This window comes from Aotus nancymaae, unplaced genomic scaffold (genome assembly GCF_030222135.1).
Source record: "Aotus nancymaae isolate 86718 unplaced genomic scaffold, 86718_ANA_hifiasm-v0.15.2.pri h1tg000007l, whole genome shotgun sequence".
NCBI lineage: Eukaryota > Metazoa > Chordata > Mammalia > Primates > Aotidae > Aotus > Aotus nancymaae.
In genome coordinates, this window is record NW_026988418.1 from 65,810,078 (window position 1) to 65,822,615 (window position 12,538).

Consider the following 12,538-nt stretch of genomic DNA (forward strand, 5'->3'; position numbering starts at 1 on the left):
GAGAACTCTGGGCTCTGCCTATGTGCCCCTTCCCTGCACTGTGCCTGAAATTCTCTCCAGGCAGTAAGCCAGGGAAACTATAGGGATGGGTCCCTCCTTGTTCAGTTCCTGTCTTTCAGGAATTTCGTCCTTTGTGCCTGATGTCCAATATCTTGGAAACAGTCATTTCATATATTCTGTTGTTGTTTTTTTGTTTTAGTTGTTTCTGATAGGAAGGTAAATGTGATCCCTGTCACCCCATCTTGACCAGAAGAAGTCCACTCAGAAATGAACTTTTGCCGGGCGCATTGGCTCACATCTGTAATCTCAGCACTTTGAGAGGCAGAGGCAGTCGGGTGAGTTGAGGTCAAGAGTTCAAGACCATGCTGGCCAACATCATGAAACCTTGTCTCTACTAAAAATATAAAAATTAGCCAGACGTGGTGGCAGGCGCCTGTAATCCCAGCTACTCAGGAGGCTAAGGCAGGAGAATGGCTTGAGCCTGGGAGACAGAGGTTGCAGTGAGCCAATATTGTACCACTGCCCTCCAGCCTGTGCACCTGAGCGGGACTTTGTCTCAAAAAAAAAAGAAAGAAATGAACTTTTGCATTTAATTCTCTTGTCTGTCATGGGGAAATTAAGTGAGTCTGGCCTTATCTTTTTACTTTGTCATCCTCTTTTTCAGAACTTCATAAGCAGTTCTTCAAGAAATATTAATGATAATATTTATTGCATGTCCACCTATGCACTATGCTGTGTGTTAGCTGCTGAAATGTATAGGCTTGATTCCTTTACCAGATGGGCCTCAGGTCTAGTCGGGAGGACAAGCAACATTCTTGCGGCTATACTTAAAAGTGCTATAATACATATTTTGAAAGATCTAAGCTGTCACTGCAGTTGTAGAATGACACGTACATTGTCTTGAATATTAAAAATGACCCTGGATTAGGATCGATGCCTTTGTACTGACTTGTGAATTCTGTCTCCTACTCATGACCAGGTCTTCCACCCTTTCCTGGACATCCATATTCTTTTTCCCATTGAAGGGGCAGGATTGAATCTGTACTCTTAGGTCCCTAGCTCTCCTGAATTTATCTTTTTTCCATATGACATTTTCTTTCTGCTTAACCTTTGAACCTGCTGTAATATTTCATTTCATTTTTCTTTTTTAACTTTCACCCAGTATAAAAATGTTAGAGACTGAAATATTTAAAAATTAGTTGTATTTGCTATAGGTAGATGAGTTTTTCAATGAGTGTGCACATTTTCAAAAGCAAATCTTCATTGGTTATTTGGAGAGGTGCGAGGAAAGCTTAAGGGTATTAGAAAACCACAGTTTTAGCTAGTAAATCTGGCCAACATTTCTTTGGATGATGAATGAGGTCCATTACCATTTCAGTTGTTTCAGTGAAGCTGAGAGTTGCCAGTGACACGTGATAATCCTCCTCGTTCTGTGGTTGAGCAATAGGAAAATGTGGGTAATGCTGATCTGCATTGACTGGGTCAGCTGCGTAGAGCATTGCCTGAAAAGTAAAAGTTTCAGTCCTGACTGGCTCAAGACTGATATCTTATAGCCTGATGAATAAAACCATGAAGTCCACTGCCACAGTTGATGGACGTTATCTTTTCTCTTAGTTATAATGAGGACCTTCCTTGGAAAGATAACCTATGTTTAGATGACTGTTAGCCTTACGTGATCTGCCTGGTCTTGTGGTAGCTCTAAACGTTCCTGTTTTTCCTGAAGATCTCATTGATGTCATTTCAGACACTCTGTCCTCGCTTAATAGCACTTGTGGTCTTGCTCTGTGTGAAATGTCTTATAAGACACACTGCTGTGTCAGTGTTTAAGCTTCTGATTTCAGAAGCTGTAGCAGCCCAACTTTTTCTCAGATACCTGTCAAGCCTGTATGTCTGAATAGCCCTTCTGTCCTCCAGAGGCTGTGAGAAGCTCTGCTGAGCATTTGAGAGTTAACCATTATTTCAAGAGCAAGACCTGCATGAAGCTTTGACTGTACTAACTTACAGAAATTGTATAAGGATTCTTTTGACATCAAAGGTACTTACGGTCCAGAGGGGAAATCACATAGGTGAATTCAGAGGCCCAATCAGGAGCACTGTAAGAGAAAATTTAAAGATAAGCAAAACAGTTCGTGTTTTTAGTTCTATTTCTTTAGATTTCTGTGTTGGGATTGGTGGCTTGAGTGACCAAGTAGCTGGCATCCCAACCATTTATAGACATGTTCTATTTTGAGATTGAGTTTGTGGTTTGGGAAGAATGTGTAATCATTTTCAACAAATGCTTATTGAGTATGCAAAGTATCCCTGTGGTAGGCACAGGGAGTACCAAGAAGTATAAAGTTACATTTCCCAGCTTCTAAGGAGCTTCTCATATCTGGGAGGACAAAGCATATTTTAGATTTTTAAATCTTAATAAGATTATAAGTCTTAAGAAAAAAACATAATCATCAACATTTAGTAGAAATATGTACTGAACTATTAAACTGTCTAAGAAATGGGGCTTAGGTGGTGAGCATGTGGCCTGGAAAAGAGAAGTATCTTCACTTTTTGCTGTATAGACTATATGGTATATCATTTCTATGTAGTTTGAATTTTCCAAGTGCAGTATTGCCTCTTTGGAATTTTTATTTTTTTATCAGTTACAAAAATGATAGAGAACAGAAGGTTGTATTAGTACACATAATATTAACCTGAATATCTTTATGTGGTAGGATTATGAATTATATTTTATCTGTTATATCTTGTTATAATTGTCTACATCTTCTTTAATGGATATATATAATTGTATAAGTAGAAAAAGGAAGTAGTTGAAAAACAAAACCCAAAACCACCTACAATGGTTATTGTAACTATATTTTAACATGCTTACTATATTTTGGATATAATAGACCAGCTTTTCCTTTTTTACCTCATTACTCTCACTGCAACTCTAGTAAGACTGTTTTATTATTGTCATTATTACTGTTGTTATTAAATTAAAAAGATAAAACAAAGGCATTTGCTTCTTCTGCTCCTTGTCATTTTTTGAGTGAGCTAGCCTAGAAGTAAAAGGAATCCAGCTACAAACTATTCAACTATACTGTAAAGGATGCCCAGAACAATTTAAATTATGCTGATTTGGTTACAATTGTGCTTGCCAGTGTGGGCCATGATCTCTTGTTTTAAAGCATCCTAAAAATACTTTGCTATACCTTTATATTTAGTTCTGTTGGAGAAAGCAATTAGATTATCCCATCTCCCCATCTGGTGCAGTAAAGAAAACTCATCTGCTTGGCTTACTTTGTGTGAGAGAGAATTTAAATTTCCAAGTTATTTGTGATTCACATTAAGTAGTTAAATTCCATCTCTCCCAAATTTTGTACTGGGAATCCATATCCCCTTTATAATTATGAACTTAATTACTCTGAACAGTAATAAAGTTCAAATATTTAAAGAAGCCAAAGATTGAAGGAGAATAGATGTCATTTCTAAATTAATTTTTTCCCCCTTATAGCATGTGTTTGATGATCTCAGAGGCTCAGTATCCTTGTCCTGGGTTGGAGATAGCACTGGGGTAAGTCATATTTTGAGTCTACTATTTCAGCCTAACAAGAAGATGATATGGATTTGGGGGGTTTAAACACCTAATATCATTTCTTCCTGAAACTGTCTTTAGTTTAAATCACAGAAAATGCATGTTTGCAAGACAGACTTTCAGTAAGTTGTAGTTGTGTTAGTTTTGCTTTAGAATTGGGAATGTCTTCTCTTTTTTTTTTGAGTTGGAGTATCGCTCTTGTTGCCCAGACTGGAGTGCAATGGCGTGATCTCACTGCAACCTCCACCTCCCGGGTTCAAGCAATTCTCCTGCCTTGGCCTCCCAAGTAGCTGGGATTACAGGCACCTGCCACCATGCCTAGCTAATTTTTTGTATTTTTAGTAGAGACGGGGTTTCACCATGTTGGCCGGGCTGGTCTCGAACTCCTGACCTCAGGTGATCCGTCCACCTTGGCCTCCCAAAGTGATGGGATCACAGGCGTGCGCCACCATGCCCTGACATCTCCAAGATTTCTCATATGGCTTTCTGAGACTCCCTAGACTCTTGTAGTAATACATCCAGAATCATTTCCTCATGCAGTTTTTGGTAGATAAAGTACTGAAAAAATTAATTTCATGAAGAACTAACAACAAGGTGAAGAAAAAGACAGACATACATGACACAGTGACCTCTATGAGAACATCCATGCTATTCTAGCCTCTGTAAGGAGAAAAGGGAGAGGGTTCTTGCCTGAGAATATCTTACAATAATATGGATACAAAATAGTTAAAGCCTTCTTTTATTTGAATGTGTATTTGAGTAGTCAGCCTCATTGCTTCACTGTAGCCGATAGGGAGCATACCAACAAAATGAGCTAAGGACTTCTTCCGTCATTCTCAGCCCTAGTAACTAGATCCTTCTAGGTTTTGGGGAATACTACAAAGTAGGGATATCAAAAGTCTTTTAGATTTTGGCTTAATTTTGAACACATATCAGCACTTAATTGGAATATCTTTTTTATTTACAGAATGCTTTTTTCTCTCTCCAGGTCATTCTAGTCTTGACTACCTTCCATGTACCACTGGTAATTATGACTTTTGGACAGTCCAAGCTATATCGAAGGTGAGATCAATAACACGCATTGGGGCATTTGACTAAGTAACACACTAAGAATGTAGATTCTCCCTTTTCTAGACATGATGGCGTGTAACAGTTGATTTAAAAGATCTAGCCATCGTAAGTTTTCACCAGACTGTCCACTCAGCACAATTTTTTTTTTTGTTTTTTGAGACAGGGTCTCACTCTGTCACCCAGACTGGAGTACAGTGGCTCACTGCAACCTCGGCCTCCCAGGCTCAAGCCATCCTCCCACCTCAGCCTCCCAAGTAGCTGGAACTACAGGCATATGCTACCACACCCAGCTAATTTTTTGTAGAGACGCTGTTTCCCTATGTTGCTCAGGCTTGTACCAAGCTCCTGGGCTTGAGTGATCCACCTGCCTCAGCCTCCAAAAGTGCTGGGATTACAGGCATGAGCCACAACGCTTGGCCCTGAGAACACTTTTTAACATCCACTTTTGTTTTTTTGAGACAGGGTCTGGCTCTGTCACTCAGGCTGGAGAGCAGCGGTGCAAACACAGCTCATTGCAGCCTCTCCCTCCCAGGCTCAAGCCATCCTCCCACCTCAACTTCCCCAGTGGCTGGGATTACAGGCATGCGCCTCCATGCCTGGCTAATTTTTGTATTTTGGATAGACAGGGTTTCACTATGTTGCCCAGGTTAGTACTGAGCTACTGGGCTCAAGTGGTCTGCCCACCTCAACCTCCCAAAGTGCTAGGATTACAAATGTGAGCCACTATGCCTGGCCTTAACATCTAATTAGCAACTGAAAGAAATATGAAAAGGGACCTGGTTCCAAGGAGGTTGGTTCGATCTGACTGAGGGCAGAACAATAAAGGAAGATAGAAGGGGGTGGGGAGGGAGGCTCAAAAAAAACAATAAAGGAAGATGAAGAAATAGTCTATAGTGCTGTGTGTTTATGTTCGTTTAAATGGATATTTATTGATGGGAAGGCAGTAAGGAGTTTAAAAAGTCTTTCTATTTAGTATGAGCACAAAATGGTTTTTTATATTTCTGAAATGAAAATCTTCATTGTACTTTCCCAGCAAATATTATTTGTATAGCATTTTGAGGCCTAAGCAGATTATTTTTAGGTAAGAAGGAGGCTCTGAGGTCAGACTTACCAAAATGCTTCGTAGTGTTCACACTGGTGATGATGATGGTAACATGGTGTTCTGGAACCATAACATATACTGTGACATCGATAAAGTTTTAGAGTTGTCTTCTCAAAGGTACGACTTGGTTAAGAAGTAAGTTCCTTTCCTTAACAGTAAGATTCAAGACAGCTAACTCCTAGAGATTGCTGAGTGATTGTGTCTTTTCAATTGTTTATGTCTATCTCATTTCCCTCTAGGGACCTAAAGAAATAATGACATCCCAGCAGATGATATAGAAACTACCCCAGGGTCAGAGTATCTCCCGGGAGTCATGGTACTTTCTCAAGGTTCTTTATTTGACTGTTGTTCTTGGCTCAAGTGAGAGTGAACCCACGTTCAAGCTCTGAAATGGATTAGCCTAACCTCTCTTCCCCAATGAACTTTGACTGTGTCTCCTGGGCATGGAGCCAGAGCTCCCTGCCCTTCAGTACATTGATGTTGGCCCCAGAGAGGCAGCAGATACCTTTAGGCCAAGAAGGAACTGCCATCTTAGAACTACAGTATAAAGTCCATGAAGTCAAAGTTCTTGACTAACTTTGGGTTCTCCAGAATCTAGACAAATGCCTGACATGTAGTAGGTAGACAGTAAACGATAATTGAATAAATGAATGAATGCCTTGGCTTTATAATTTTTAGATGGATAATTTAAAAAAAATTTTGATATAGGATTGACTATATTGTAGAATCTTGGTGCTAGAAAGAGCTATAATAGGTGAGTTAGGGGTGGGCGTGGTGGCTCACACCTGTAATCCTAGTACTTTGGGAGGCTGAGGTGGGCGCATCACAAGGTCAGGAGTTCGAGGCCACCCTGGCCAACATGGTGAAACCCTGTCTCTACTGAAAATACAAAAAAAAAAAAAAAATAGCCAGGCATGGTGGCACATGCCTGTAATCCCAGCTGCTCAAGAGGCTGAAGCAGGAGAATTGCTTGAACCTGGGAGACAGAGATTACAGTGAGCTGAGATTGCACCACTGCACTCCAGCCTGGGCAACAGAGCAAGACTCCATCTCAGGGGGGAAAAAAATAGGTGACTTTGTTTATTCAATCAGAACAGTAGTTGAACCATTTTAGACAGATGAAAAGCATCCTATTTGGGAAGAGAAAAATGCATTTAAAATGTATAACTTTACTTCAGTAACTCTTTCCAGTGTTTAAGAATCTTTGCTATCATAAAATCTCTCCTCACAAAAGTAGCTGGGCAAGGTGTCACACACCTGTGGTCCCAGCTACATGGGAAGTTGAGGTAGGAGCATCTCTTGGGTCTGGGAGGTTGAGGCTGCAGTAGCTATGATCACATCACTGCGCTCCAGTCTGGGTGACAGAGCGATATCCTTTCTCAAAAAAATAAAATCTCTTCTCATGATAGTTTTCTTACCAACCTGTGTTTTATTATAAAAGCGGTATAATCATATAGGACATTTGAAAATTTTAAAGGAAAGAAATAAGTTCACCATACAGCGAAGTATAATCTTAATTTATTTGCAGTTTATTATCCTGACCTTCTCCTTTAATGCTGTATAATATAGCTGTAGAGTATTGGGAAGCAGTGTGGAATAGCAAAATGTTGTCAAGCTTTGTTTCCAAGTAGGCTTAGGATTGAATTGCAGCACTGTCGTTGCAAACAGAATGAACTTGGGAATGTCATTCAGCCTCCTAAGTCTTTTGTCATCTGTAAAAGGACAATAATAATGCCTGCCTCAGAGCTGTTGTGAGGTATGCTCTGCAGTGCCTGGCATGGAGGAAAAACTTGATGCTGTTAGCTACTGGCATTGCCGTACCAGTTGTTAAAATGAATTTGAAGCCTTCCACACAAGTTGCTAAAAAGTGATTGTCTGCCCCCAGATGCCTCCACATCTACAAATACACACTGCACCCCCTAGCCCCTGCCAACATGCAAATGTTACTAACACTTGGCATTATGACCTACATCTATGCTGATCCGTCAGTACTCATACCTTCACTCTGCTAGTAACTCCTCATTTTTTCAGGTTGACATAATTTACTTAATCATCGTTCAATTAGATAGTTAGGTTGTAGCTATTTTTTTTCACAGTAACTAATGCTATTATGATAAATATACACATTTGTGCCATAAGGGATGCTTATTTTTTAGTAGTAAAGGAAAACCTCTCTCTGTTGGATGTCAACATGTTTTAAAGGCTATTTGCTAAATGCCGCTTTCTCCAGGTTGAATTATCTTCTATACCTAATACCTCAACAACTTAAGACATTAAAAACAAAAACAAGAACCAGTACTGCCATGTCACTGTTTAAATACCACCACTATTGGACTCAAACCTTTTTTCAGCCTATTTTTGTCTAGTCTTGTGAGAAACCCTGCTTTCCTGACATATACTTTACTAGAGTGCAATTCTATTTATTTCTGATTCACTATAATGTTACCAAGCTACTTTTTTTTTCCATGTTGCCCAGCAGTGTTTCATTTCTTTTTTTTTTTAACCACATTGACTTTCAATATTATCTCTTCCCTGTCATGAAGTTGAAACTGACTCTGTCCCCACTTCCAGAGTTTAGGCGGAAACTGCAAATGTGCCTTGTTGCTTTTCCAACTGGGCTGGCCTAAAGTGACTTATGTTGAACATGTCAACCAAGAGGCAAATGTTGTTTCAGAAATGAAAAAGGGAAGAAGCAGTTTGATCAAAATGGTTTCTAAATATGCTGAAGTTGCCCAATTACAAATAAAAGCTCATTGAATCCACTCTGAAGACTTGTCTGTTTTTCACAACATTGATGATTATATTATTCATTAGACTATCTTTGCTTACTAAATCTTATATGGTTAAAGGTTCATTTGGATTTCAAATAGAAAACAGCAAATCGCATACCACCTGCTCTATGTATTACAGCATGAAGTCTCACAAGAGTAGAAGGAAGTTGTCTCTGTTGATATACAGAGTTAGAAGGAGTATACTTCTATCCTTAGGCTGTGAAAAAGAATTATTGAAAGATTTGGGAGATTATATATGTGTGTGTTTGTGTGTGTGTGTGTATGTGTGTATATACATGTTTATATCTACATATGTTTGTGTGTATGTATATATACACACACACACATATATATACATATTTTCCATTTAAAGGAATCATGTTTGTATAGTATAAATTTTGATTTTCTTATAAGGAATATTTGTTTCCATAATGGATTATACAGTATCTTTGTCTCTCCTGTGTACATATGAAGCTAAAGAAATAAACTAGCTACAATTAAGATGACAATTTGATTTTTGGCAACTAAAAGATATTTTCCATCTTTTTGTTTTATGATGTCTTGAATCCAACTTTTCCTTCTATGATTTACTTAGGGAAGCAAATGTAAGCATTATTCTATACCAGTATTGTATACGTAATTATTAATACCACAAAGGCTGCTGGGCTATTTTATTTCTGGTTTTTATTTCCTATTGAGAGTTGCTCAAATTTTGGAAATTAATAAGGAAATCTATAAGAGGTTTTACATTAAAATATATTACATAGTCAATGTAAGTTTTTCAGGATGTTACTTGAGATTTTTTTTTTAAAGGATAACTTAAAAGTATACAATGCAGAGTGCTGCTAGTGCAGTAAACCAGCTTCTTAAAGGCATCTTGTGTAACAACCTTTTTAATGATATGCTTAGTTCAGTTTTCGCTACAGTAGATTATTAATGATTGCACATTTCAGTTCCAAAGTTGGCATAAATTCCATTTACAACATATATTTTTCTTCCTTTTTTTTAAAGAAAATGTATATTAAAATATGATTGCATTTTGCCTTTAATACAGCTTCACTTTTATACACATAAAGTTGTCAATCAGAGTAAGATGAAGACCCCCAAATGCATATTCATGTTCCTTCTGATTAAAAGTTCTGTGGTTTTATTTACAATATCTTACTCTCTTTATTTTCCCGCTCGTAGTTTCAAAATTTCTATAGAAAACATGTATCCTGTCCCAATAATGATAAAACAGAAAATATTTGAATAAAAACACAAGGTAGCATCAGACAGTGGGGAAAAAAGAGACTGAAATATTGGGAATTAAGTTTATTATGAATTCAAATCTTGCCAGTTTTACCCAGCCATAGTTTCAAGTCCATAATTCTTTTGATAAGTTTTAATAAACTACATTCTCCCTATTGATCTTTTAACTGGAAATCTCAGTACAGTGGGTTGTCATTAGTGATAGTTATGTTCTGTAAAGTTGCCGTGAGTACTGAATTAGTTAATAGTGAACCATTGCTCCTACGGGGAAATACAGGGTTAGGTTTCTGCAAACCTCTTGTCACAGCACTCGTTTTCATCAGATGATCAATACATAACTTTGTTTTATGAGTGTTTCTGTTTAAAGATACCTTATTTAATGCGTATTATTGATTCTTTAACACTGAACTCATGGCCAACAGCAGTACAACTCTTTCCCAAACAAAGCTTGTCTCACATACTCGTATTTCCTCCATGAGGCACATCAAAGTCTTCTTGTGTTTAGGAACACTAAACAGCATGTTGACACTGCACTTGGAGGCCATTTAAACAGAAAAACTACCCCAAAAAACATAAACATGCAAAAACACAGCACTAAATAGACTGTGAAAAGGACACTGGTTTATAGTATTAGACCTGAACACAAAGGCAAAGCATCACCTTGTTTGACCTCAGCTGGGAGTGTACACTGGGTGAGTCAAAGTTTTGCTGCTCTGTAAATGACTGGCAAGGTACCATAAGTATTGATTTGGGGGTTACAAATAAATTTAAGAAGGTAGATAGATGTACAGATATAGAATCCATGATGAATAATGAAGATTGTATAAACTTTCTCAATTAGTAAAAACTACAAAACAATATTTTCAAGAGTTTGCCATCATCCTTGTTTCTTTTATGTTATAATTTATAGTGGCTTAATCTTGGCAAAGTGCACAAAAGAAAATGGGTAGAAGCAGAAAGAATTTTGAGGTGTGGGCCGGGCACGGTGGCTTACACCTATAATTCCAGCACTTTGGGAGGCCGAGGCAGGTGGATCATGAGCTCAAGAGATCGAGACCATCCTGGTCAACATGGTGAAACCCCGTCTCTACTAAAAATACAAAAATTAGCTGGGCATGATGACGCATGCCTGTAGTCCCAGCTACTCGGGAGACTAAGGCAGGAGAATTGCTTGAACTCAGGAGGCAGAGGTTGCGGTGAGCCAAGATCGCACCATTGCACTCCAGCCTGGGTGACAAAAGCGAAACTCCGTCTCAAAAAAGGAAAAAAGGAAAAAAAAAAGAATTTTGAGGTGCATGCTTAAAAAAGCCTACATAGCTGTTAATGAAACTTAAAGATGATTCTGGTGAAGGCTCAGAAAGAGAAGAGGAGGGCTGTGGAGAAAACTTACATCTTAGAGAATACCTAAGTAATCAATGGTAGAATATTCGTAAAAATGTGGAGCATAAAAGCCATTATGATGGGATTTCTGGCAGAAATGTGGAACATGTTATTGGACAACAGAGAAAAGACAATCTTTGTTATAAAATGGCAGAGAACTCGGTTGAATTGTGTTTATGTTCTAGTGTTTTGTGGAAAGTAGAACTGGCAGGCAATGGCATTGGATATTTAGCTGAAACAGTATCTAAGTAAAGTATTGAAGTTGCAGCTCAGTTCCTCTTGACTGCTGGTAGTAAAATGTGGGAAGAGAGAAATGACTTAAAGACAAAGTTGTTAAGCAAGAAGGAAGCAGTACTTAAAGATTTGGAAAATTCTCAGTCTATATTGCACAAACTGAGAATAATTAGAATGTGGCGGAGTGACCATTTCTTAAAGAGATTAGCATGAATGTGAACTGAGAACATAATCAACTACCCCAGCAGGAAAACTGCCAGTTTAAACCCAATGAGGGAAGACTTTCAGATTTCAAGGACCACAGAGCTATTCAGTTGCGAATGTGCACTGTTCTTTAAGACAAGGCAATTCAGGGATCACCAAGGCTGCCTCCTCAATTTCAAAAGAAGGGACCATCACCCAAAGCCATGGGTGCAGGGCCACCCAGATCCTTGGGGGCCTGCCCCCTTTCCATCAAGGCTGCAGAGCAAGACCACACTGCCAGCGTGTCTGGGAAGAGAAGGGACCCCGTCCCCAACATTGGACCTGTACGACAGAGCATAGAGAGCCAAAGAGAATTATTTTCAAGCTTTAATAGCTAGGCCAGGTGCAGTGGCTCACACTTGCAATCCCAGCACTTTGGGAGGCTGCAATGGGAGTATTGCTTGAGGCCAGGAGTTTGAGACCAGCCTGGGCAACAAGTGAGACCCATTTCCACCAAAGAAGAAAGAAATTGAGTGTGGTGACACGACTCTAGTCCCAGCTACTTGGGAGGCTAAGGCAGAAGAATTGCTTGAGCCTGGGAGTTCTAGACTACAGTGAGCTATGATCACATCATTGCACCCCAGCCTGGGTGGCAGAGCAAGACCCGCTCTTTATTTACTTAATTTTGAGACAGGGTCTCGCACTGTTGCCCAGGCTGGAATGCATTGGCTTATGATCTTTGCTCACTGTAGCCTCGACTTCCTGGGCTCAAGTGATCCTCCTGCCTCAGCCTCCTGAGTGGCTGGGACTACAGGCTGGAAATCACCGTCCTGGCTAATTTTTATATATTTTGTCGAGATGGTATTTCACCATGTTGCCCAGGCTAGTCTCAAACTCCTGGCCTCAAGCAATCCTCCCACCTTGGCCTCCCAAAGTGCTAGGATTACAGGAGTGAGCCACTATGCCCGGCCTTAA

General features: G+C 39.2%; 1 protein-coding gene across 3 annotated transcripts in view; it reads left to right on the forward strand.

The window, feature by feature from the left end:
- The window catches only part of SORT1 (sortilin 1), an 86,945-nt gene that overhangs the window by 26,016 nt on the left and 48,391 nt on the right, over positions 1 to 12,538 (forward strand). For all 3 annotated transcript variants that reach the window (XM_064372733.1, XM_021671940.2, XM_064372732.1), the window contains exons 2-3: positions 3,491 to 3,550; positions 4,560 to 4,633. In XM_064372733.1, the coding sequence (XP_064228803.1) occupies positions 3,491 to 3,550; positions 4,560 to 4,633 (134 nt within the window). The remainder of the gene's footprint in view (positions 1 to 3,490; positions 3,551 to 4,559; positions 4,634 to 12,538) is intronic.